At 41.0% G+C, this 26103-nt stretch overlaps 1 protein-coding gene across 2 annotated transcripts in view; it reads left to right on the top strand.

Moving 5' to 3' along the window:
* The first annotated feature begins 1914 nt into the window (after positions 1-1914).
* Positions 1915-26103, top strand: part of Smarcad1 (SWI/SNF-related, matrix-associated actin-dependent regulator of chromatin, subfamily a, containing DEAD/H box 1) — a 61887-nt gene continuing 37698 nt past the window's right edge. The window contains exons 1-4 of one of the 2 annotated variants that reach the window (XM_048333463.1): positions 1915-2070; positions 2721-2995; positions 15628-15805; positions 20249-20408. In XM_048333463.1, coding sequence (XP_048189420.1) covers positions 2788-2995; positions 15628-15805; positions 20249-20408 — 546 coding nt within the window. In that variant the 5' untranslated portion in view covers positions 1915-2070; positions 2721-2787. Of the gene's footprint in view, positions 2071-2296; positions 2389-2720; positions 2996-15627; positions 15806-20248; positions 20409-26103 lie in introns of those variants that run through there. The other variant, XM_048333464.1, reaches the window with a different exon arrangement.

The following is a 26103-nucleotide window of genomic DNA, read 5'->3' as shown; positions in this document are numbered from 1 at the left end:
CCCATCAAGCCCCTACATCTGTGCTATGCTTTTACCTTTATAAACCCCAATTTGAGGACTGCTCGGGGTTACGGTGGCAGCTCCCGAGTCTGCCCTGTGTCCCTGGCCGGTCAGCCTGCTTTTCACTATCGCAGTTTCAGCTCCCAAGTCTGTGCTGCATCCCTGGCCGGTCAGTTCGCTTTTTGCTTCCCCAATAAATCCATCTTTTTGCTTGAAACTGTCTCTGAGTGGTGGACTCTTGGAGGGACAGGGAATCCCCTCCCTCAAACCCTGCCTGTAACATTTCTAACCCCGTAACAAAACCAGTTTTCTGGTGTTTAAGTGGAGATGAGAATCTCATGGCCTTCCCTGAGTGTGTTGGCATCCAACCATGGAACCATATCTCAGCCTCCTCACAGCTAGGATTCAGGTACGAGCCACTAGTGCCCCTGTAAAGAAATATTTTGAGTCCCAAGATTTGACGAGTTGGTACCAAAATCCAGGACTCAAAACATTTCCTTACATTTGCTGCTGAAACCAGGGACTCAAAACCCATGACTTGAAATATTTCTTTATGGAAATACCATACAGAAGCTCAAACTACTATGTATGCGAGGCAAGCACTCTACCACTAGGCCATATTCCCAGCCATAAAATCCTTAAGATTCACTAAATTTGGGTGGCTCTTGCTTGTAATCCTAGGTACTCAGAAGGCTGAGATCTGAGGTACTAAGCCAGCCCTAGAAGAAAAGCTGTGAGACTCTTATCTCCAATTCACCACCCAAAAGGTGGAGCTGAGTCTCAAGATGGTAGAGTGCTAGCCTTGAGCAAAAAAAATCTCAGGGACAGCTCCCAGGCCTAGAGTTCAAGCCCTAGGACACACACACACACACACACACACACACACACACACACACACACACACACAAAGATGCCTCAAGATAAATGTTCCACCCCCCCCCCTTGATGGATCAAGCCAGTAATACCAGTACTCAGGAGACCCAAAACCAAACAATTGTTTCATGCCTCATCAAGAACAATCATGTCAAAAGTGAGAAAGCAGGAAGTGGATCTGAGGCTCAAAGTGAGAAAGCACTAAGAGAGAGAGGAGAGAGAGGAGAGAGAGAGAGAGAGAGAGAGAGAGAGAGAGAGAGAGAGAGAGAGAGAGAGAGAGAACCACATAAACAGAAAAAGCTGAAAGTGGCACCGTGGCTCAAGCGGTAGAGTGCAAGCCTTGAGCAAATGAAACTCAGGGGCAGTGCTCAGGCCCTGAGTTCAAGACCTGACAAAAAAGGGGGGAGGCAAAAGATCAAATGCTTTAAAATAATTCAAGATCATCCAAATTTTCCTCCATTCCTACTTAACACTTGTGGGTCTCAGTTTCCTCCTTTGGCAAAACAAGTTAATCTCATGTGGATCAACTTTATATCCTTAAAATATTCATCACAGCCAGTTGGTCGCTGGTGGCTCATGCCTGTAAATCTGAGATCTGAAGATCTTGGTTCAAAACCAGCCTGGGCCGGAAAGACCATGAGACTCTTATCTCCAATTAAGTACCTAAAAGCTGTGTCTTGAAGTGGTACCAGTGCTAACCTTAGGGGGAGCGCCCAGGCACTGAGTTCAAGCCCCATAGTAGATAAAAAAAAAAAAAAATACATAAATAAAAAAAAATCAGCATTTAAGTCATATTATAATATGAACGATGTAATTTCTTCTCGTTGTAGTCATTATCACCGTCCTTTGGAACAGTCTCTGTCGATTACCTGGAGAATCAGAACCAGAAGGAGAACAATCCCATCCTTAGGCGGAGGAGAGAGGCGGGTACCAGTTACCATGACAACAGCGCGCCGGGAAGAGTTCCGCCTGCCATTGGGAAGAAAGAGGATGGGGGTGGAGGGGAAGGAGGAAAAAAGGCCTAGGCTGCCCCTTACGTCATCACTGCGCGCTGGGTAGCGTTCTCGGTGCTGTTTTGGAAAGTCCCATCCCGGCTACCGTCGATTCACACCGAGGGATTTATTATTATTAGTATTATTATTGTTATTGTTATTTATCTTTCCCACCTTTGTTACTCGGCTCGGAGGCTGCGAGGCCGTAAGTATTTTAAAGAAACACGCGCACAAAAGGAGCGCTCGTGCCGGAGCCTCTTCGATCGGGAGCCTGGGCTCCGGTCAGCTTCCTCTCAGCTGGGGCCGCGCCGCGTCGACTTCCGGGCGGGCGCCCGCCAGCTCGGCCTGCGCCGCTCCCCTCGCGGAGCCCTTTGTGTCCCCGCCGAGCGGAGGCGCGGGCCCCGGCGGGTCGTCTCGGGGGGCCGCGGGCACCTTGGGTGCGGGCGGTGTCTCTCGTCTCCGCGCGAGCGGGCTCGGGGCCCGCCACGGGTGGGGGGGGGCGGATTCGCCGCCGGGGCCGGGGGTAAGCGGAGGCGGCACGAGGCTCGGCGCGCGCGGCCCGGCGAGGGAGGCGGGCGGCGGGGGCGGATGGCGTGGGAAGCCGTGGACATTTTAAAAAAATAATAAAAAAAATAGATTTCCCCGGGCCACCTTCTGATCGGGAGGGCCTAACAATGAAGCCCACCCCATCCCCGGCCCTGAAGGACCACTGGCATGTCTTGCGGACCCCTTTATTCCCTGGGAGTGGAGTGCTGTGGCTTTGTATATTGCGTATTCTTTTATCTCTCTCTCTTTTTAATGGCTTCTTTTCCCTCTTTTGATTTTTGTTTTTTACATTTTTTTCCCTCCATGCAGATAGTTCATTTAAAGATCCCAAACTCCCCCACCTCCCACTCCATCGGGGTGCTGTTAATCTGCCAATATGAATCTTTTCAACCTGGATCGTTTTCGCTTTGAGAAAAGGAATAAGCTTGAGGAACCTCGTGAGACCACCCCCCAGCCATCCCAGCCCCCCCAGACTTCCCAGCCCGGCCCTTCTTCACCAATTTCTCTTAGTGCTGAAGAGGAGAATGCTGAAGGGGAAGTTAGCAGGGCAAACACCCCCGATTCAGATATAACTGAGAAAACAGGTGAGTTTACAACGGTTGCAAACTGGTACAGCGTTGAAGGGCTGCGTTTCAAGGCGGGAGGGATCCTGATTGAGGCATCCGTGTAACACATAGATGCATTGTCTTCCAGTTTTGTCCTTTGAAATAGAGCATACCTAGTGTGGCAGGCACTGTCGAACCTCCAACTCAGCACCCTCCATCCATTCTTTGTGGCTTGCCTTTATGTGAGTTCTTGGAATGTGGCCCAATGATGCCAAGTTGAAAGCAAGATTTTAAGGTCATCCATAGGTCAGAATGACTATTGAAGGAATGGTGGTGATTCATTCTTATGGTAGACTGTGTGGCTGTTACTTGGCTACAGGTTTTTATGCATTGCAATGTTCCTTCAAAGAGATTGATCACTTACTGTGAGATAGGCATTGATCCTGCCTAGAGACATAAAAATATGATCACTTTCAGATAATTGCCCACTGGATCCTTCTTAATATTTCCTTTTTTCTTAACTCCCTTCCTTCCTTCCTTCCTTCCTTCCTTCCTTCCTTCCTTCCTTCCTTCCTTCCTTCCTTCCTTCCTCCCTCCCTCCCTCCCTCCCTCCCTCCCTCTCTCTCCCTCCTTTCCTCCCTTCTTTCCTTCCTGGTGCATATACTGAGGCATTGAAATCTGGGCCCCGGTGCTGTGCTCTACCACTTGAGCCACAACTCCACTCAGGCTTTTGGGTCATTCATTGGAGATAAAAGTCTCATGGACTTTTCCTGACCCAGGTTGATATTGAGCCTTGGTGTCAGCCTCCTGAGTAGCTAGGATTACAGGCCTGAGCCACCAGTGAAGCCATCCTCCATCTGATTTCCTGCGTATCTCTAGAACAGAAATGAATAATTGGTATTCTTCCTGGTGAATGAAACATTTTAAACCTCATTTAGCAGACTGTTATACACAAGTTTTAAGACTAAATCAGAAATGTGGATTTCTGTTCTAATCTTAATTCAACAGTTAATAATCAGGACTATTTTTGAACTATTTTTTTAGGTGTAATGTTAAATGTTCTACATTCTGTCATTTGCACAGTGAAATAAATTCTAAACAAATGATAGCTAAAGATAAATGTTAGCCAGGTGCCAGTGGCCTGTAATCCTAGCTGCTCAGGAGGCTGAGATCTGAGGATTGCAGTTTGAAGCCAGCCTGGGCAAGAAAGCCCATGAGACTTTTAAATAGAGGTGATGTACAGAGGAGTTAACATTTACATGAATTAGATACTAAGTACATTTCCTTTCTTACAGTGTCACCTTTTCCCTCGTCTCCCATTCCTTCCCTCCCATCTTCACCCACTGGTTATATAGTTCACTTTCATCAGTGTCCGTGCCTCGCAGTGCTTGAGACTATCTCCAGTTAACCACCAATAAATTGGAAGTGGTGCTGTGGCTCAAAGTGGTAGAGTGCTAGCCTTGAACACAAAAGCTAAGGGATAGTGCCTAGGCCCTAAGTTCAAGCCCCATGACCAACAACAACCAACAAAAGATAAATGTTCAAATGTTCACCCTTTGCAGAATGAGACCATCTGAGTTTTTAGGGTCTTAGTACACCCAGAATTCAAGCATTCTGATTTTTGACTCTTTGTATTATGCAGTCTATTATGAAAGAAATTTTGATGTTTATTTCACTGACACTTTTTTTTTTCTTTTGCCAGACCTGGGGCTTGAACTATGGGCGCAGGCACTGTCCCTGAGCTTTTGCTGAAAGCCAGCACTCTACCAGTTGAGCTACATTGCCACTTTTGGCTTTTTTGCGTAGTTTATTGGGGATAAGAGGCTCATGGAGTTTTCTGCCACGGTTGGCTTCAAACCATGATCTTCAGATCTAAATCTACTGAGTAGCTAGGATTACAGGCCTGAAACATATTTTTCTATGCAAAACTATTTCACAAGCAGCTGTTAAATTAATGTGGCATAGCTGGGCACTGGGGGCTCATGCTGGTTGCTGGCTCTCCAGTAGAGACCCTCCCAATTCGACCTCTCAAAAAGTTGCTTTTCTGTTTTCTCACTGAGTTCCAGTACAGCAACACCTTTAGTTCTAGCTACTCAGGAGACTTAAATCCAGGGATCCTGGTTCTAAGCTAGCCCTTGTAAGAAAATCCAAGTCTGTGAGACTCTTATATCCAACTAAACACAGAAAAAGCCTGAAGTGGTGCTGAAGTTCTAGTGGTAGAGCACTAGCCTTGATCAAAAGGATCTTAGGGACAGTGCCCAGGCCCAGAGAATTCAAAGCCCAGGATTGGTGCATGTGTGCACATGGTGCATGTGTGCACGCGCACACACACATACACACACACACTACACACATTCACGTGGCCTAAAAATTGGTCACATTGAATCTTCAACCCTAGTATCTTTTAGTTTGCTACTCTTCTATTTACATGTAATAGTGATGGCAGATATGCTACTGTATTGCCAGAATGACAAGTTAAAATACTTTATTGCAATTGGAACTTGATACATTTATCCATAGATTGAATTAAGAAGTTACTAAGATTTCTAAAGGCCTTGTCTAGAGACTTCTAAATGTCTACATACTATGGTGAATGTAGAAAACACCAATAGGTTTAAGGCACAGAAGTCATGAGGTTATTCTTTTTTTTTCTTTCTTTTCCCAGTCCTGGGGGCTTGAGCCCAGGGCCTGAGCACTGTCCCTGGCTTCTTTTTGCTCAAGGCTAGCACTCTGCCACTTGAGCCACAGCGCCACTTCTGGCCTTTTTTTCTATATATGTGGTGTTGAGGAATCGAACCCAGGGCTTCATGTATACGAGGCAAGCACTCTTGCCACTAGGCCATATTCCCAGCCCATGAGGTTATTCTTGCAGTGGATTTTTGTTTGTTTTTTTGTTTTGTTTTTGTCAGTTGTGGGTCATGAACTCTGGGCCTAGGTGCTGTCCCTGAGCTCTTCAGCTCAAGGCTAGTGCTCTGCCACTTTGAGCCACACGCTACTTTGTGTTTTCTGGTAGTTAATTGGAGGTAAAAGTCTCACAGACTTACCTGCCAGGGCTGGCTTTGAACCTTGATCCTCAGATCTCAGCCTCCTGAGTAGGTGCGTTTACAAGTGTGAGCTACCAGCCCAGGCTATGGATATTTGATTTGCATAACATACTACAGTCAATGTCAGAACACCAGATACTTTTATTTTTTTAAGTTTCAATAGATATGTTAATCTGTTTCTCTTGTTTTTTTGGAAACATTGTTTCCCTATGTAGCCCAGGCTGGACTTGAACTCATAATCTTGCCTTTGTAAGTTTTTTTTGTTGTTGTTCAAGGCTGGAGCTCTACCACTTCAGCCACAGTTCTGCTTCTGGCTTTTTGGGTAGTTTAGTGGAGAAAAGAATTTCCTGCCAGGGCTGGCTTGGAACTGTGATCCTCAGATCTCAGCCTCCTCCAAAGCTAGGATTACAGGAATGAGCCCATAATGAGCCTCTCACAGGGAGCTACCTCCCAGTGAGATTTTAAAAGGTGAGGGCTGACACCCTTGGCTTCATCTATTTCTTAGTTAACACAGCAGGAAAAGTAGGGTGTGGCTATAGAATTTTAAGTCCTTAAAAACCTCTTCTTCATTGTAGTTAAATGTGGGATAGTGACAGAGTGCTTAAAATCTGGATCCATTTTTTTTCCATACCTGAAAATAAAAACATTTTGTCAGCTGGGTATCAATATTTGTCATGTGAATTTTTAAATTGTTATTATGAAAGTAATGTACTGGGGGGTTAAAGTTTACATAAATCAGGTAGAGCATATTTCTTTGTGGACAATGTCACTCCTTCCCTGGCTGTCTCCCAGGTTTTCCCTCATGTCCCCACCCAAAGCATAGTTCATTTTCAACATAGTGTCTAGGGCTGGGAATATGGCCTTGTGGTAAAGTGCTCGCCTCCTATACATGAAGCCTTGGGTTTGATTCCTCAGCACCACATATATAGAAAAAGCCAGAAGTGGCACTGTGGCTCAAGTGATAGAGTGCTAGCCTTGAGCAAAAAGAAGCCAAGGACAGTGCTCAGGCCCTGAGTCCACGCCCCAGGACTGGCAACAAAAACAAAACAAATAAAATCAACACAGTGTCTAGTGAACACCATTGTTGCATTTGTTCACCCTTTGTCTCTCCATTTCTGTGTCCTCCCCTTGTGAACAAAAAAGACAAAAATCAAACAAACAGTAAGGAAGAAAAACCTCTTGTTTCCATTTCCTGGAATTCATTTTGATAAATACATGATTGGATGCACATAGGCATTGAGCCTTTGTGTTCCTAAGAAGATTCATGTAAAAAATAGAATTGACTTTTCCTAAATAGAATATGATTTATTTTACTGCTGCTTTTTCTTTTATGTATTGAGATTTCCTTTCAATAGTCTAAATGACAAGCTGATGCAGTTGTAGGATTCAGTCTTATCATTGGGAAAAATGAAAATTAAGTTTGTTCTTGGAATGGTGGAAATCTGTCTTAACTAGGAGTGCAGTACTTTAGAAAGATCATTGTAAAATGTCACTGAATTTTTGAGTCTTGTGCAGGAAGATTAGGTATCCATTATAGACTCTGGCTAAAATTTTTTTTTACAGTGCTGGAGGTTGAACCCAAAACCCCAAGCTGGAATGATTTAAAAAATTAATTTTGTTATTATAGAGGTGATACACAGAGGGGTTACATTTACATGCATCAGTGCATAAGTACATTTCCTTTTGTACAGTGTCATCTGTTCCTCCTTCTCTCCCTCCCATCCTCATCTATGAGTTGTACAGGTACTTTCATCAATGTTCTGGATAGATTTTAAAATGAAAGAAAGTTGCTTTATAACATCACTAGCATTATTAAGTACTGTATACATTGATACAGAATTTGGAGGGTGGGAGGTCTTGGTTGTTCTTAGTAAATGGTGGGGATTAAATGTCTGGTTGTGGTTGGAAAGAAGTAGATGTTAGGAATGTTTTAGTTTAGGAAGTAGAAAGAAATGTCTGTGCTATACATCTGAATAGATGTAGGAAGTACCTGCTATACTCCTTTGTGCTAGCCTTTTAGAATCTGAATAAGAATCCTTGGGCCCCTGTCTCAACTGCTGAGACAGTTTGTGTGGAGGTGGTGGGGGAGCCTGGTGAATGCTAGTGCTGGACCTGTGAAAGGACAAGTTTGATTTTAGTTGAGGACTAGAAATGGGAATCATCCTTGGGAAATGGGGACTGACCTTACTTTGTCCATTGTTATCAAATGGTAATTTCTCATACTGTCATACTGGTATAATGCTTTTCGTTTATAGTAGAGTGTTAAAGTTATTAGATGAAAATAATATGTAGTACACTTTAAATTACTCTTTTTTCAACTAACCCGTGTGTGTGTGTGTGTGTGTGTGTGTGTGTGTGTGTGTGTGTGTGTGTGTTTTGGTGCCATTGGGGGGAGGGGGGCTTGAACTCAGGGCCTGGGTGCTGCCACTCAGCTTCTTATGCTGAACACTGGTGCTCTACCTCTTGGCCTGGGTGCTGCCACTCAGCTTCTTAGGCTGAACACTGGTGCTCTACCTCTTGAGCCATAGATCCACTTCTGGCTTTTAAAAAATTTAATTGGAAATAAGAGTCTCACAGACTTCTCTGCCCTTTCTGGCTTCGAACCACAATCCTCACATCTCAGCCTTCTGAGTAACTAGATTTATAGGCGTGAGCCGCCCATGTTTGGCTCGCTATTATTTTATCTGAGTTATGGCTTTATTTTCTACCGTCTGCAATTGCCATGCCTTGGTTATATTATTTCTTTTTTTTTGTTTTTGGGTTGTTTTTTTTTTTGCTATATTATTTCTTGCTATACTAAAATCTTGATCTCTTGCTTCTTTCCATTTGTTCTGCCTAAAGAACTTCCCGGATGCTATTTACATATAAATGCCTTCCCTTACTATCTAGTTAACAGCAAATCCTCCCTCCTCCTCACCCCAACTTTACACAGGCTTTTCTAGTGTTTATCACTACTACTAGATTATGCTCAGCCCCTTTGCTCTGAATGGTGACTGGGATATAGTAGGCTTTCGAACAAGTAAGTTGGAGTGAGGATTGCATAAGCAAGGTGATTTTAGTATGTAGCTTTTTTTTTTCCCCCAGTGTCTACCTTTTCTGACTAAAACAGTCTTCCTTTTTTTGTGTGTGTCAGTGCTGAGGATAAAATTCAGGGCCTTGAACTTGTTAGGCAGATACCTGCCACTTGAGCCACAGTGTCACTTCTGTCTTTTCCTGAGTAGTTTGGAGGTAAGAGTCTCATCACCTTTCCTGCCCAGGTTGGCTTCAAACTGCATTTCACAGATTTCAGCCTCCTGAGTAGGGAGGATTCAAGTTGTTGTTAGCATTTCCCTAGCCTGAGTAGGGAGGATTAAAGTTGTTAGCATTTCCCTAGCCTCAGGTGCTCAGCTCCTCCCACTACCCCCCAGATCCACCCATACCTAATGAGCCACTCCTACTCACTACCTACCTACTTCCCCTTAACCCCCAGAGAGAGAGAAGCTGCCACCCTGGATAAGGTGCAGACGCCATGTAGCTCCCTCTCCCTTGGGAACTATGGCCCCACTAATAAACCTTATGAACCTTCTTCTCCTGCCTGTGATTATTTCCCCATGGTCCTCTGGGATGGCCGGGACCTATGCTTTCAGAGTTTATATCTTTTTTTTTTGGTGGCTTTTCTTTGTCTTTTTAGTGGTAAAGAATTAGCCATGGGCCTCCCACATGCTAAGTGTTCAGTAATAACCTTTAACCCCAGCTCCTCACAGTGCCTGAAGAAATCAATGCTTGCTATGCCCTATTTCTCTTTTCTACCAGAGAAGATGTGTGGAATGATTTTTCTCATATTTCCTTCTCTCACATGTATACCTTGATTAATAGGTACAATTCTTTAAAATTCCCCTTTGCACAATGTTGGTAAATACTTACATTTTTAGATGGTGAAAATTGTGCACATTTTCTCAAAATATTTTTTGTTTCCTGATGAACATAAATCTTTTTTTGTGACTATGAACTATTTCACCTTATTGTTTTTACCACTCCCAGGCCTTGAACTCTGAGCCAGGGCACCATCACTCTACCACTTGAGCCACAGCTCCACTTCTGGCATTTTCTGTGATTAATTGGAGAAGAATCTCAGACTTTCCTGCTCTGGCTCGCATAGACCCACAACTTTCAGATCTCAGCTTCCTGAGTAGCTAGCAGTACAGACCTGAGCCTCGGACATTTAGCTCAACTATTGGGCTTTTTTCTTTGATTTTTGGGAACCCAGTAGGTTTGAAGAGATTTAAAAAAAAATGGCAGATGATAAATGAGGAGGGAGCCTACTAGAGTTTACTCATAAAAAATAAAGCGTGATACTCAAGGACAGAAGGAAGTACATGTAATTACATATTTAAATTGCATAATGTGATAAATAGATTGACAGAAAAATATGAAGCAAAGTAAGATCACAGTCTAAATCACAGAAGATTAAATTGTCCATTCTTTTCAGAAGGATCACAAAAGTCACCAAGCAGCTAAGACAACGTAAACATTGTTTATTGGAAAAATAGATATTGAAGGGTTGGAAATATATGTTGTCTGCAGTAGTTAGTGCGTATGTATAGAGAGCAGGGAGAACTAGTTGTCAAAGGAACACCTGGTTTTGGTCCGTGTAAAATGATGGAAATATAAACCCGTAGGCTGGACCCTTTCATATAAAATAGAAAAAGAAAAGATAAAAGGAGCACTGAGCCTTATTTAAACAAATACTATAGAACATCTCAGCTGGAAAAGACCATCAGTGAAGCTATTCTAATTTTTTAAAGTTTCCCTGGCTTTATTTGTGGGTCATCATTTATTTAAGCTACCCATCTGTGAATTAATCTCCCAGTAATTTGTTTTGGATTGTGCCTTTTTTTTTTTTTTTTGCCAGTCCTGGGGCTTGAACTCAGGGCCTGAACACTGTCCCTGAGCTTCTTTTGCTCAAAGCTAGCACTTTACCACTTGAGCCACAGCACCACTTCTGGCTTTTTCTCTTTATGTGGTGCTGAGGAATTGAACCCAGGGCTTCATGCAAGCTAGGCAAGCACTCTACTGCTAAGCCACATTCCCAGTCCCTTTCCTTCATGTTCATTGAGCATTTTGTGTATTCCAACTGACATCAGTTTGAATCCTACTTGCCTTTAAATAGCCACCTCATTTTTTTGTTGCAATCATGGGGCTTGAATTTGGCACTTGGATGCTATCCTTAAGCTCTTTTTTTTTTCTTTTACCAGTCCCAGGGCTTGAATTCAGGGGCTGGGAGCTCCTCTTTGTGCTCAAATCTAACACTACCACTTGAGCCACAACACCACTTCCAACTTTTTCTTAGTAGTTTATTGGGGAATGTCTTTACTGCCAGGGCTGGCTTCAAACCACAATCCTTAGATCTCAGCCAGTAGCTAGGATTACGGATGCTAGCTACCTGTGCCAGGCATCTAAGCTATTTTTTTCAAGGGCTAGTGCTCTATCACTTGGAGCCACAGCACCACTTCTGGTGGTTAGTTGGGGATAGTCAGTCCCATGGACTTTGCTGCCTAGATTGGCTTTGACTCAGATCTCAGCCTCTTGAGTAGCTAGGATTACAGGGATGAGCCACCAGTGTTCAGCTTTTATTTTTTCTTCCTTTAATATCACTTACCTCCTGATATAGTCCATGGAACACAGATCCCCATCACCATGTGTCAAAATGGAATAGTGATAAGATTCTTTCTAATTGTACCTATTTTCTGTTGTTTCCTCTACCTATTCATACTTGTGTATGTGTGTGCTTCTTACTGCCTTTATGATACTACTTGAAAATATCTTTTGCAGGCACCAATAGCTTATGCTTCTGATTTTTGCTACTCAAGTGACTGAGGTCTGCAGAATTGCAGTTCAGAGGCAGCCTAGGCAGAAAATTTCACCAGACTTCATCTATAAAATACCCAGCAAAAGGCTAAGCTGGGGACGGATGTGTGGCTCCAGATAGAGCGCCAACCAAATAAGAAAGCCTAGGCAAATGTGTGGTCCTGAATTCAAAACTGATTCTACCAAAAAATAAAACAAACTGATTTGCACCAATATAACAATTACTATTAAATCTTGTCATATCAAAAACTTAGGCCTGGGAATGTGGCTTAGTGGTAGAGTACTTGCCTGGCATGCATGAAGCCCTGGGTTTGATTCCTCAGTACCACATACACAGAAAGAATAAGCCAGAAGTGGCGCTGTGGCTCAAGTGTTAGAGTGCTAGCCTTGAGCAAAAAAAAAAAAAAAAAACCCCAAAAAACCAAAAAAACCCAAAACAAAAAACTTATTATAAGCTGGGTGCTGGTGGCTCACTGCTATAGTCTTATTTACTCAGGAGGCTGAGATCTGATGAACATGGACTGGCAAAAAAGAAAAAACAAAAGACTTATTATAAGCTGGGTGCTGGTGGTTCGCTGCTATAAGTTACTCAGGAAGCTGAGATCTGATGAACATGGTTCAAAGCCAGGCAAGAAAGTCTGTGAGACTTATTTACAGTTAACCACCAGAAAACTAGAAGTAGAGCTTGTGCTTTAGGGGTACAGCGCTATGCTTAAGCAAAAAGAGCTCTGGGACAGTGTTCAAGCCCTAAGTCCAAGCCCCACCTCTACCACCAAAAAAAAAAAAAAAAAGCCAAAAAACTTATTACAGAGTTGTCACATTCAATATAATGGAGCTTGTTTGCTAAAATAATAATAAGCATCATGTCAGAAATGCCTTTGTAGTTATTAGCCCTTAGCATTTTTACTGTTGTTTGCTCCTAAAAACTATTCCAAATAGATGCCAGTGGCTCATGCCTATAATCTTAGCTACTGGGGGGGCGGGAAGGGCTGAGATCTGAGGATCGCCAACCTGAGCAGGAAAGTCCATGAAACCATTTCCAATTAATCACAGAAAAAGCCATAAGTAGCTCAAGGACACACCTTAAGTTCAGAGGTAGAGCCCCAGAACTGACCAAAAAAAAAAGCAAATTCCTGAAAAAAGAATTTGATTAAAATTCCAGTGTACCAGTAAATTTTCCTTTGCATATTTTGTGAAACATGTGCCCCTTATTTCATAGCTCAGTACAGTAATTATCTCAAGGAAAAGCATTGCATGATTACTTCCAGTTAACGAGTCATTGTTCACAAAAATAATTTTTACCTGAAAGAATGATGAACTAGTTGAACAGACTTAGGTATTTGGCAGGTAACTTTTCAAAAATGAGTGAAGAGTTATCAACGAAAGCACAGTATTTGTTGTCAGTGAGAAAATTCTAGTTTTCAAAGAGAAATTTGAATATTTGAAAACAGACATTTCTACATTATTAATGGATGGGTAGTGATATTATTTTTTTCTAATACAATGTTATGAAATGTGTCAGCACTTAGAAAATATTTACTACTCAGTGAGCCAGTGTTTTCCATAGAACCAAAGCACAAAATTATAAAATATTACAGAGATTAAAGATTCATTCAAATTCAGACCAGTAGGTTCCCTGTAACACAATACAAAATGTCAAATCGTTTCCGACTTCACATTCCAACTAAACTGTAAAAAGTACTGGTTCTCAAACTTACTATAAATTAAAAAAAATGTTATTAAGGTGCTGTACAGAGGAGTTATAGTTACATAAGACAGGTAAAGAATACATTTCTTTTTGGACAGTGTCACCCCTTTCTCCCAGTTTTTCCTTTCCCATCCCCACCCCTAGATTTTGTATTTTATATCCAACAATGTTTAATAAGTACCATTGCTGCATTTGTTTGCCCTTTGTCCTTACATTTCTGTGCCTCTCTGACTCTCCCAAAGACACATAAATGAACAGACAAAAGGAAGAAAACAGCAACAAAAAGAAAAACCTCGTTTCCATTTAACATTTTTTTAAACCCACAGAAATCTACGAAGGCTATAAAAGTGCTCCTGTTTTTTTTCCTGTTTAACCATGAGTCATGATTTTTTTTTAAACTATAAAAATTTTAATGAACAGTTTGGTTAATGTTACTTAAAATACTGCTCGTGAACTTGATAGAAGTCATTGCTGGAGCTGGAACTCCCAGCTTTCAGTACCCTACACCAAAGGTGCTCATGATAATGTGATAATGGTTAGCATGGCTTGTGACAGTTAGCTAGGGAGGCTAACAGTATTCTGTTCAGTAACAGTTTATAGACTTGGAAATTTTGGATTTCAAATCTGTTTTCTCCCATGACTTAGGGAGAATTACCTCCCCACCGCCACCCTTTGGAAAAAGTTGTCATTGTATCCCTAGCTACCCTGAAACCTGTGGTCTTCCTGAATCACCTCTCAGCCTGTATGCTTAACTTTCTTATCTATAAAAGGGTAACAGTCATGTTTCCCTCAGGGCAACTTCAGGATTAAATAGGAGGACTTGATAATCTGGGACATATTTAATGTCAACTGTTCTTGTGATTTTTTTTGTTTTGTTTTGTTTGGCCAGTCCTGGGGCTTAGACTCAGGGCCTGAGCACTGTCCCTGGCTTCTTTTTGCTCAAGGCTAGCACTCTGCCACTTGAGCCACAGCACCACTTCTGGCCATTTTCTGTATATGTGGTGCTGGGGAATTGAACCCAGGGCCTCATGTATAGGAGGCAAAGCACTCTTGCCACTAGGCCATATACCCAGCCCCTGTTCTTGTGATTTTGCACTAAAGACTCACCTGGTCATTGCTTACTATAATGAATTCATTAGGCCAGACTTAGACTTTTCTTATTTTTTTTACTTGAACCTGGATACTTTAAGCCTTATCTTCCTCTCTAGGTACTCTAAGGAAAATTACTGATTTTACTAGAAGTTTGGCAGAGATAATACTTAACTGATCTGCTTTTCTTAAGCAGATGATACCAAACAAATGGTTTTCTATGATTGCCTTAGCAAATACTACAGACTGGGTGGCTTAAGCAATAGGATATTTTGTTTGTATCTCTTGGTTTTAAAGAGTAGGAGTCTGCTCTGTTGTCAGGTATTTTTGAGGCTTTACTTGGCTTGTAAGGTGGTTGCCTTCTCTGTCTTCACTGATCTTTCCCCCTTAGATATCCCAGATTATATAATTTGATAGGACTGTTAGTGGCCCACCCTAAACTGCTAATTTATAACTCCATCACTTCTTTGAATACCTATCTCCAATTAACCAAGACCTACATAGATTAGGGCCCACCCCTATGCTGGGACCTAAAGGCATTGTCTCCTCAGAAAAAGTGAAGTCTTCTAAGTTTGGGAGGACATTCTTCCACCTTGCCACCAACATTAGCTTGTGACACTATAGGGGATGTTGACTAAAGTAATTGCCAAAATAAATGCTTTACATGAAATCTCTTGATTTCATGTGACAGCTCTGATCCTTATCTCTTGTGTTTTGCAGAAGAGGAACTAAGCTGTAGGGGGGTTAAGTGGAAAGATAAAGAGGCCTGGTGTCCTAGTCTTGAGCTCTGGTGCTCATACCTCCCCCACCTGTGATCCTAGTATTGGGAAGTAAAAGCACAGTAAGGATTAGAATATGAAACATTCATTTTACAGCTTTAGTGAGGTCTATGGAATTCCAGATTGTTTACATAGATTGTAATAGTAACAAATATATTTTTGAGTTGCACCCCAGAATGCCTTTCTCTCTTTTTTCTTTTGCAGAAGATTCTAGTATTGCAGAACCTCCAGATAATGAAAGAAAAGCGAGTGCATCATGTTTGAAGAGTGAAAGAGGAATACAGTATATAGATTTATCATCCGATAGTGAAGATGTTCTTTCCCCAAATTGCTCCAACAGAGTGCAGGAGAAAAAATTCAACAAAGACACAGTGATTATACTGTAAGCTGATTAATGGATTTATATTTACATATGTAAAGAATTTTCAAGGAAATGATAGTTAATTTGAAATGTTTTGATGACTTTTTAATCAATTGAATCTCATTTTTCCTTAGCTCATCAACATGGAAAGGTAAATACAGTATTGTATGTGTTTTCTGGAAAACAGTTTTTAAGAAGATGTAACATAAGAAACAGATACATCATGTTTTAACCTTTCATAGCTAGGGAAATGATTTTAATTATCTTTGGTCATCTATAATTACTTTTATGGCTTTTTTGAGTCTGAATTGAGTCACTTTAACCTATTTGTTGGGTACATTCTATGATCTGGGTATTGTTTTTTGTTGTCTTTGGGATTGGGACTATCTGATACTTTGCTTATTGGCGCGCTACCATTTAAGCCACATTTCAGAACCCTAGGGTTAGTTTAATGAATAGGAAAACAGCAGTGAAGAGAAGGTGATACTAGAGCAATCCCTGAAGGGGTTACAGAAGCGTGGCCTGTGCATGTAGGATCGAAGGAGTGTGCAGGAGTTGGAAATCGCATGTTCATTGGCCTTCAGGTGGCATTTGAACTAGTGATTTTGAAGGAAATGGGTGAGTCTTGTAGAGTGAAGGACTATGGAGCAAGGAATTGGGAAAGAGGAGAGTCTTTGTCATGTTAGTGTCATGCTTTTTGTTTCTTAAAAGTGCACCCATGATCCTGAGCTGAGACGAAGGGCTCTGACTTAGATATTTGGAAGACTTAGATATTTGAAAGGTCTTTGTGGCCATAAAATAAAACAAAATTTCACTGTAATGTCTCAGCAAAACATGTTGGAGAAATAAGATGAGTCCAAGACCTGTGGTGAGCCCTATCCTGAGTGTGGTGAAGGATAGTGGGAGGGTAAGTATGACCAGAACACTGTAGGTGCATGTGTGAAAATGGAACAGTGAAGCTTGAGATTGGATTGGAAAAAGGGGAGGGCTGAGTTCGATCAAGGTACATTGTGTGCAGATATGGACATGTAAAAAGGAAACATTTTTGTACGATGAATTGATGCTAGTAAAAAATGTAGGGGTAGATGATAGACTTGATAGACTTGGCAGGCAAAATAAAGAAGATTCATTGGATGATTTCATGTATATTGGGACAGGAAGGAGTTAGGATGACTGTAAGACGGTGGCCTGAGCAATAGAATCATGTTTTATTGACATAAAGAAGACTGTTTCCTCTTATGGGTGGGAGAACACCTTTGCACATCAACAATTAAGTCTAGAATATGCTGTATTTGAGAAGTTTTTGAGACATCTACATGTACCTTAGAATTCAGTTTTGCCATTTAGTTTACTCTAATGTTGTTCCTTATAGCGTAACCACTGAAAGTCTTGGCTTATAAATAATTCCGCCCTAGAATGTAAATAAATGGTAGTGATTCCTTTACCAAGAAAGTAGTCCAGCCCCATGACTGGCCCAAAAAAAGAGTAATTCAGTGGAAGAAAAAATATCAGCTGAAATAAGCACATGCTTATAATACAGTTGATAACACAGTTGTTTTTTACCTTTGGGTTTAAATTACTATGTTGTAGACTACTTAAAAAATAAATAAAGGGCTGGGGATATGGCCTAGTGGCAAGAGTGCTTGCCTCGTATACATGAGGCCCTGGGTTCAATTCCCCAGCACCACATATATAGAAAACGGCCAGAAGTGGCGCTGTGGCTCAAGTGGCAGAGTGCTAGCCTTGAGCAAAAAGAAGCCAGGGACAGTGCTCAGGCCCTGAGTCCAAGCCCCAGGACTGGCCAAAAAAAAAATAAAAATAAAAATAAATAAATAAAAGCCTAATGCCCACAGATCATACCTATAATCCTAGCTAATTAGGAAGCTGAGAATAACAGTTCAAAGCCAGCCAGGCAGGAAAGTCCCTAAGACTCTTATGTCCAGTTAAGCACCAGAAAGCTGGAAGTAGAGCTGTGGCTCAAAGTGGTAGAGTACTGGCCTTGAGCAAAGGAGAGCAGGGACAGGCAGGCCCTGGCCTGAGTTCAAACCTCAAGACCAGCACTAAAAAAAAAAGACAAAAGGAGGGTTTAGGATTACGGACTTTTCTAGGAGAAGGCTGTGCTAAGAAGGGATATTGCCGTCAGAAAGGCTTGTCTCTGCAGACCAAGGCAGAACAGTCTTGAGTTGTATCTTTTTGTTGTTTTGTTTTGTTTTTTGCCAGTCCTGGGCTTGAACTCAGGGCCTGAGCACTGGCTTCTTTTTGCTCAAGGCTAGCACTCTACCTCTTGAGCCACAGTGCCACATCTGGTCTTTTCTATATATGTGGTGCTGAGGAATCGAACCTGGGACTTCATGTGTATGAGGCAAGCACTCTACCGCTAAGCCATATTCTCAGCCCCAATCTTGAGTTTTGAGGCTAGCCGCTCTCAAGGTAGTGAGAAGCTTTAGAAAGCACAAAGAAAGGGCTGGTGCTGGGTAACATGCACAAGACTGTGAGTTTAGTCCTCTAGTATGGCCAAAAACAAAGGGGGTAGGGGGAAACAAGGAAGGAAGGAAGGAAAGAAGTAAAAGAAAGAATTTTGTTAGACATGTGAAAGAAAGTTTTGCTACTTTGGGGCAGGAATGAGTGGAAAAGGCTGAGCAAGAACATGAGGCCTTGAGTTCTAGCCCCAGTATCGTGTGTGTGTGTGTGCGCGTGCGTGCGTGTGTGTGTGTATGTGTGTAGAGAGAGAGAGAGACTAACCAACTTTTTATTAAGGAAAATAAAATGACATATTAGAATACACACTTCCAAGATTTTTACTATTTTCCCTATTTGTAGTAATTTACTGAAGTTAAAGACATTCCAACATCATGTTCTTGATTATACATCTGCATTCCCCACCAAAAATAATATGGGTACTAATGAATTCTTAATCTATATTCATATTTTATGTATTTTGTAGTTTTTCAAGTCAGGACTTAAAGAAATACTTCATTTGGATGGTAGAACTCCTCTATCTTTTAATCTAGGTAACCCACTGACCCTTCTGGTTTTTTTTTAAGTGACTTTATATTTTATTTTTAAGTAGTTGTACAAAGAGTTTACAATTCCTTAAGTTATTAATACAGTGTATCTTAATCAATGTTACCCCTTCCATTATTCTCCCAAGACTTGAGTAAAGAGAAATCCTTTCTTAAAGAAAATAGATTGTTTTTGTTTCTTGCTCATTTATTGCCTTTATTTTTATTGTAATCTGGAAGTCAAATCCAAGGCATTATAGGACCCATAGTCAACATTAATACTATGGCAGGAGGCATGTAAGTTACTTCTTACCACAAATACTCAAAAGTCTCATTACTATGTAGTAATTCTGACAGCCAAAGGGTAAAAGAGCTTGGGAAGTGGATATACGGGGCAGAGACCCTTTGAAGTTTCAACCTAAAGGAGACAACGAAGTAGGGAGCAGGGAAGACAGTGACCATGAGAGCTGAATGGTGGGCATGTCACAAGTGAGTCCAAGTACACTCATAGGAAAGGCCACACACATGAAAGCTGAGACCTGAGCACTTCATGAGTGAGTTAGAACATTGTCATGGGAAGGACACTCACAGACAGACAGTGGTACACAGGAGACTTATTTGCTGGCTTACAGCTGTTTCTCAAACCAAAGTTCAAGTCATCCTAGGAGATTTTTTTTTTTTTGGGGGGGTGGTGTTTTAGTGGAGCTCTTTGGCTCAAGGCTAGCGTTCTATCACTTTGAGCCACAGGGCCACTTCCAGTTTTCTGGTGGTTAAGTGGAGACAAGAATCTCACGGACTTTCCTGCCCTGGCTGGCTTTGAGCCATGATCCTTAGATCTTAGGCTCCTGAGTAGCTAGGATTATAGGAGCAAGCTACTAGCACCTGGCTCCAGAAGATTTTCTTAAATACAAATTCCTGATCTTTGGGAGTTTACTTTTACATTTTAATGCATTACATGTGCTCTAGAAGACACACAGAACTAATGCATGGATATGGAGAAAGGAGAAAAAAATACTGTTTTTTTTTTTTTTCATTCAGCACTGATTATGGTCATGACACACACAATAAGTCGTTTTCTTTGTAGTTCTTTCCTATATCAACCCAGTAACTTTAAGTTTTCTTCAAGTATGCTAACTTTGAAGCCAGCTCTGGTGGCACAAACTGGTAATCCCAGCATTCAGGGGACTGAAGACGGAAGCTCTTAAGTTCCAGCCAAGTCTGGACTGTGAAGTGAGACCCTACTTCTAAAACAGCAAAAAGAAACAGCAGACATTGATAATACAGATTGATATGTGTAACTATACTGAAGTGAAGGAAGTTCTTTTATCTTGACAGAGGTTACATTTAATACTGAAATGATTTGTGGATGTTTTGTATAATGTGGAAACATATAAACGCTATAAACCTAAAAGCACCTGTAGTACAGTAAAAAAATGTTTTTCCTCTTTCTGAAATTATTCAGTTCTGAACCATCTGAAGATGAAGATTCCCAAGGTCTTCCTACCACGGCACGAAGAAATGATACTTCAGAAGACCCCTCCGAATTGGATGATATCAAAGATGCTAAGCTTCAGACCTTGAAGGAACTTTTCCCACAAAGAAGTGACAATGACTTACTTAAGGTTCTTCCTTTTATAATACTTAGTTATAGCTGTAAAGATAAAACTTTCTCCAGAATCCAGTACTATCGTTAGTGGAAGATGGTCATTTTTTCTGAAGGTATCTTACGTTTGAAGGCAATTATTAACTGTCTTCTAAAGTAAAGGTAAATGCCAGCAATTACTTCTTGAGAGTATAAGCTCATTTATGGGAGGTTATTCAGCTATAAGTTCTAAAATAATGTTAAGCTTTCCCAGCCCGTGTAATTGTACATTTTTTGACTTGAGTGGTTTTGTTTTGTTTTTGTTGTCAGTCCTGGGGCGTGGACTCAGGGCCTGAGCACTGTCCCTGGCTTCTTTTTGCTCAAGGCTAGCACTCTACCTCTTGAGCCACAGCTCCACTTCTGGTTTTTTTCTATATATGTGGTGCTGAGGAATCGAACCCAGGGCTTCATATATACGAAGCGAGCACTTTACCACTAGGCCATATTCCCAGCCCCCTGACTTGAGTGGTTTTGAAATGAGGCCTGTCCTTGTGTGAACACTCAGTTATAAGTGCTGCTGGGATTTGGTGGCCCAGGGCGAGGGATGCCCCTGAGCTGCACTAAAGACGAAGGATTATTCTGCTAATACCACACTTGCTGAGGAATATTAACAGAACCAAGTGGCTGTAGTTGAAATGTACAAAGCTTGATCTGTTGTAAAAATAACTTGACAGTATAATTAAGTTTTAGATGAGGAATAGGGCCCTAAAGATTAGTACCAGAGTTTGGTGCTGGTAGCTCATGCCTGTAATCCTAGCTACTCAGGAGGCTGAGATCTGAGCTGGAAAGGCCTTAAGACTCTTTATCTGCAATTAACCGCCAGAAAAGTGGAGTGGTTCTGTGACTCAAGTTGTAGAGCACTAGCCTTGGTCTTAAGAGCTCAGGGATAGTACACAGGCCTAGAGTTCAAGCCCTGACCGAAAAACAAAGACTAGTACCAGATTATCTTTAGTTCTGCTACTTGTTTGTTAATGATTTTGGAGGTATCTTTTATGGGAGGTTCTTTGCAGCTCTCTATCATCACCACCAATCTCTTCCAAAATATGAAGCATAAAGGTACACAGATAATAGATTTGTATGATCAAGGCAAATGACTTTGAAGTTGGTGGGCACTAACACATCAGTCAGAAGTGGGGAATCTTTTCCTGCCAGTCTATTTGGATATTTACATAACATCATCCAAAGCCTTGTAGTTAATGAAGTTCACTTAACAACAACAAAAAGCTTGTAGATTTACTGAATTTGGCGTCCTGCCTGTGGTTGCTTGGCAAGGCCAGATCAAATAATTTTGCTTGCCTTTTTAAAATTTTTTTTTTAAAAAAATTTATTTATTTATTTATTTGCCAGTCCTGGGACTTGAACTCAAGGCCTGAGCACTGTCCCTGGCTTCTTTTTTTGTTCAAGGCTAGCACTCTGCCAACTTGAGCTACAGCGCCAGTTCTGGCCTTTTCTTTATATGTGGTGCTAAGGAATCGAACCTAGGGCCTCATGTATAGGAGGCAAGCACTCTTGCCACTAGGCCATATTTCCAGCCCTTGCTGGCCTTATTTCGCCCTCAGGCTGGACATTTTCCCACTTGCTTTTTTTTTAAATGGTTTTATAATTATTAAATTATTACAGAAAAGCTACCATTTCATAAGTCATGTTAACGAGTACATTTCCTTTTTTTTTGAACAATGTTGCCCCTTTTACTTCCCCCCAGTTTCTCCTTCATACCCCAACCTACTAGTTTAGCATAGTGAATAATAAATAGCATGATTACATTTATTCACCCTTCCTCCCTTTCTTCTTCCCCCGCTTTACTCCCCCAAAACAAAAACAAATATCACTGCCACCACCACCACCAATAACAATAATGAACCATGTTTCCATTTCCTGGAGTTTATTTCAAAAAGCAGTATTTTAAATGTTCAGAGAGGTTATATATCTTTGTATTCCTCCCCTAAGGACAGTCTCCTTTAGAGTGAGTATATGTGAATGCCTTGAGTTATATTTTAGATCTAGCTTCCACATATGAGAGATTTTATGTACCACTTGTCTCTCTTACCTTGGCTTACATCACTTAGCATGATTTGTTCTAGGTTTATCTATTTCCCTGCAAATGACATGTTCTTTTCTTTCTCATAGATGTGTATATTTTGTTGTGTATATTTGCCACATTTTATTAATCCATTTAACTGTTGTAGGGCATGTAGGCTGTTTCCGTAACTTGGCTCTTGTGAGTAGTGCAGCAACGAACATGGATGTACAAGTGTCTTTACAGTATCTTCACTTGTGGTGTTCTGGGTAGATGCCCAGGAGTGGTATGACTTGAGTTGTAGGGAAGATCTATGTTTAGTTGTGTTTTTATTTTGTTTGTTTTGTTTTGGCCAGTCCTGGGCCTTGGACTCAGGGCCTGAGCACTGTTCCTGGCTTCTTTTTTGCTCAAGGCTAGCACTCTGCCACTTGAGCCACAGCGCCACTTCTGGCCGTTTTCTATATATGTGGTGCTGAGGAATCGAACCCAGGGCTTCATATATATGAGGCAAGCACTCTTGCCACTAGGCCGTATTCCCAGCGCTCTATTTTTAGTTTTTGAGGAACCTCTAGACTGCTGTCCAGAGTGGTTGTACCGGTTTACATTCCCACAAACAATGCAATAGAGTTCTCTTTCCCCCGTATCCCCGACAACATCTGTTCCAATTCACATTGTTGGCCATTCTAACTGGGGTGAGATGGAATCTCATAGTTGTTTTGATTTGCATTTTCTTTATGGTCAAGGATGTTGAGTATTTCCTCATGTATCTACTTTGCCTATCTTTTTCTGAGAAGTGTCAGACTCCTTTGCCCATTTATTAATTGTTTTATTAGTTTTAGAGTGGTTGATTTTTTAAGCTCTTTGTATTGCTTATAAAGATTTTCTCCCAGTCTCTTTGCTGTCTTTTCTAGTTTAGTAAATATGTGCAGAGACTTTTTTATTTGATGTAATCCCATTTGCCAAATCTCTCCTATCTGCTGTGCCACTGGAACTCTTTTCAAAAAGTTCCTACCTATCTATGCCTGCATGTTGTAATGTTTCTCCTACTCCCTGTTAAAGTAGTTTCAAAGTTTCAGGTCTGATATTGAGGTCTCTGATCCACTTGAGTTGATATTGGTGCATGGTGATAAACATGAATCCCATTTTAGTTTTCTACTTATGGAGGCCCAGTTTTCCCAACACCAATTATTGAAGTAGCTTTCTTTTTCCAACATCAGATATCTTGTGACTCCCTTGTCAAATATCAGATAACTGTAGGCACATGGCTTTATTTCTGAGTCTTTTAGTCTGTTCCATTAATCTCAGTGCCTGTTTTTGTGCCAGCTCCAAGCTGTTATTGTTTCATATCTCTGCAGTACAGTTTGAGGTCTGGGATTGTAATACTACCAACATTCCTTTTTTTCTTTTGCCTAGAATTGTGTTAGCTATTCAAGGTCTTTTGTTGTTCCATATGAACTTTTGGGTTATTTTCTCCATCTCAGTGAAGAATACCATTGGAATTTTGATGGAGATTGTATTAAATTTGTAGGTCGCCTTTGGCAGCCATTTTCACAGTATTAATTCTGCCTAAGTACCTATCCATGAACATGGGAGGTCTTTCTATTTCATGACATTATCTGATTTCTTCAGACTTGGGGGGTAGGGGGGAAGGAAGGACAGTTCTGGGGCATGACTCAGGGCCTGGGCACTGTCCCCTAAGCCTCTTTGTACTCAAGGCTAACACTCTACCACATGAGCCACAGTGCCACTTCCAGCTTTCTCTAAGTAGTTTATTGGAGATAAGGAGTCTCACAGGCTTTTCTGCCCAGGCTGGCTTTGAACTGTGATCTTCAGATATCAGCCTCCTGAGGAGCTAGAATTACAGGTGTGAGCCCCTAGCTTTCTTCAGATTTTTATAGTTTTTGCTATAGAGGTATTTTGCTTCCTTGGTTAGATTTATTATAATATTATTTTATTTTTATTAGGCTATTGCAAATGGAATCATTTTCCTGATTTCCCTGTCTGCTTATATATTCTTGGTATACAGAAAAGCTTCTGTCCACCCCTATTTTGAGTGTATGCTTTTCCAAAAGGTGTAGTTGCTTCTTTGCTACTGTAGCACATAACTATGAGCTGTCAACTGTAGCCCATTGTTACTAGATATTTACACTTTCCAACTAAAGTCAAAAGGCCAGATTTTTATTTAAGGTTGTTCCTAATTTGGCAGCTTCATTGAGATGTGTAGACTATATGCTGTAAGGATCACCCACTAAAAGTGTACAATACAATGGTTTTTAGGCTTAGTTATGCTATTATCATCATAATTGAAAGTATAGAACATTTTAACTGTCTCTAAACCTTACCCATTAACAGTCATTCTCATTTCCCTCCTTTGCCCCAGACGTAAAGAATCAGTAATTTACTGTTGCTTCATAGCTCTCTGAGGTGGAATCCAGGGCCTCATGCATGCTAAGCATGTGCGCTCTATCTCCATCCACAGTCCTACTCTTTTAAAATCTGACCTCTAGACATTTCTCATAAATATGGTCAGATATTATTTATATGTAGGGGCTGGTTTCTTTTACTCTAGATAAGATTTTGAGGTTCGTCATCCTTTTGCCTTCTTCTTTTCAATACTAAGCAATTTCACTAAAAAAAAAAATACTGTTCAAACCAAATAAAACATGTCTGAAATGTAGGTGGTCTCCTTCCTACTGGTTGCAACTTGTAAAGGACAGATTGAATATTACTCCTGTTTTTCTGTGTTATTTTTAGTGTGAACCTCCAGTCATTTTGATACCTTACTATTAGCTAAGTGAAACTTACATATTATCTTAATCTCTATTTCTCCTTGCCAGCAGTGTAACCTGTTGCTAATTTGCTTTTTTCCTAACAAAATATAACTGGAATTGTGGTACATGCTCATGTGCAGCATTTAAGAAACTGAGGTAGGAAGATGGTGAATTCTCGGCCAGCCAGAAGTACAGGAAGACCCTTAACTAGTTTATTATAAGTATCTGAAGTTTGGGATATTCAGAATATAACTCCAAAGCAGGGAAAACACCTTAAAATATTATTTATTCATTTATTATTAATATTTTATTATTATTATCTTGTGGTACTGGGAATTGAACATAGGACCTCCTGTATAGGTGCTCTACCACTTGAGCTATGTCCCTGCCCTTAAATACATAAAACTACTTAAAAGGCAGAACTTGCCAAAGGGAGTTCTGTTTCAAGTGGCCTCAGTCAGTTAAGGATTTAAAGATCAGATTCTATAAACTCTTCAATATGTTATAAAGTATGAATTTAGGCTTAGACTTGATAAGGATGAACTTTGGCTCTCTTGAAAAATTAAGAGGTGCTTGCTTATCAGCTGCTCGAAGGATCCAAGATCAAGAAAAAACTGGTATGCAAGAGCACTCTCGTGTTTGACTAGAAGCAATATGATTTTAATGCAAAATAGCTTAGTAAAGTAGCATTCTGCTTAAAGCAGGAACATTGAGATGGGAAACAACAAGTGTGCAATGCTCAGTCTCTTCTAAAATATAACTATAAAAATAGTACCTCAAGGCTGGGAATGTGGTTTAGTGGTAGAGTGGTTGGGTAGCATGTATGAAGCCTGGGTTCCATTCCTCAGTACCACATAAACAAGACATGCTGGAAGTGGTGCTGTGGC

Source organism: Perognathus longimembris, chromosome 24, assembly GCF_023159225.1.
Source record: "Perognathus longimembris pacificus isolate PPM17 chromosome 24, ASM2315922v1, whole genome shotgun sequence".
NCBI classification, from domain to species: domain Eukaryota; kingdom Metazoa; phylum Chordata; class Mammalia; order Rodentia; family Heteromyidae; genus Perognathus; species Perognathus longimembris.
Note: the sequence above shows the minus strand (reverse complement) of the source record. Positions and strands in the feature narration are given on the sequence as shown.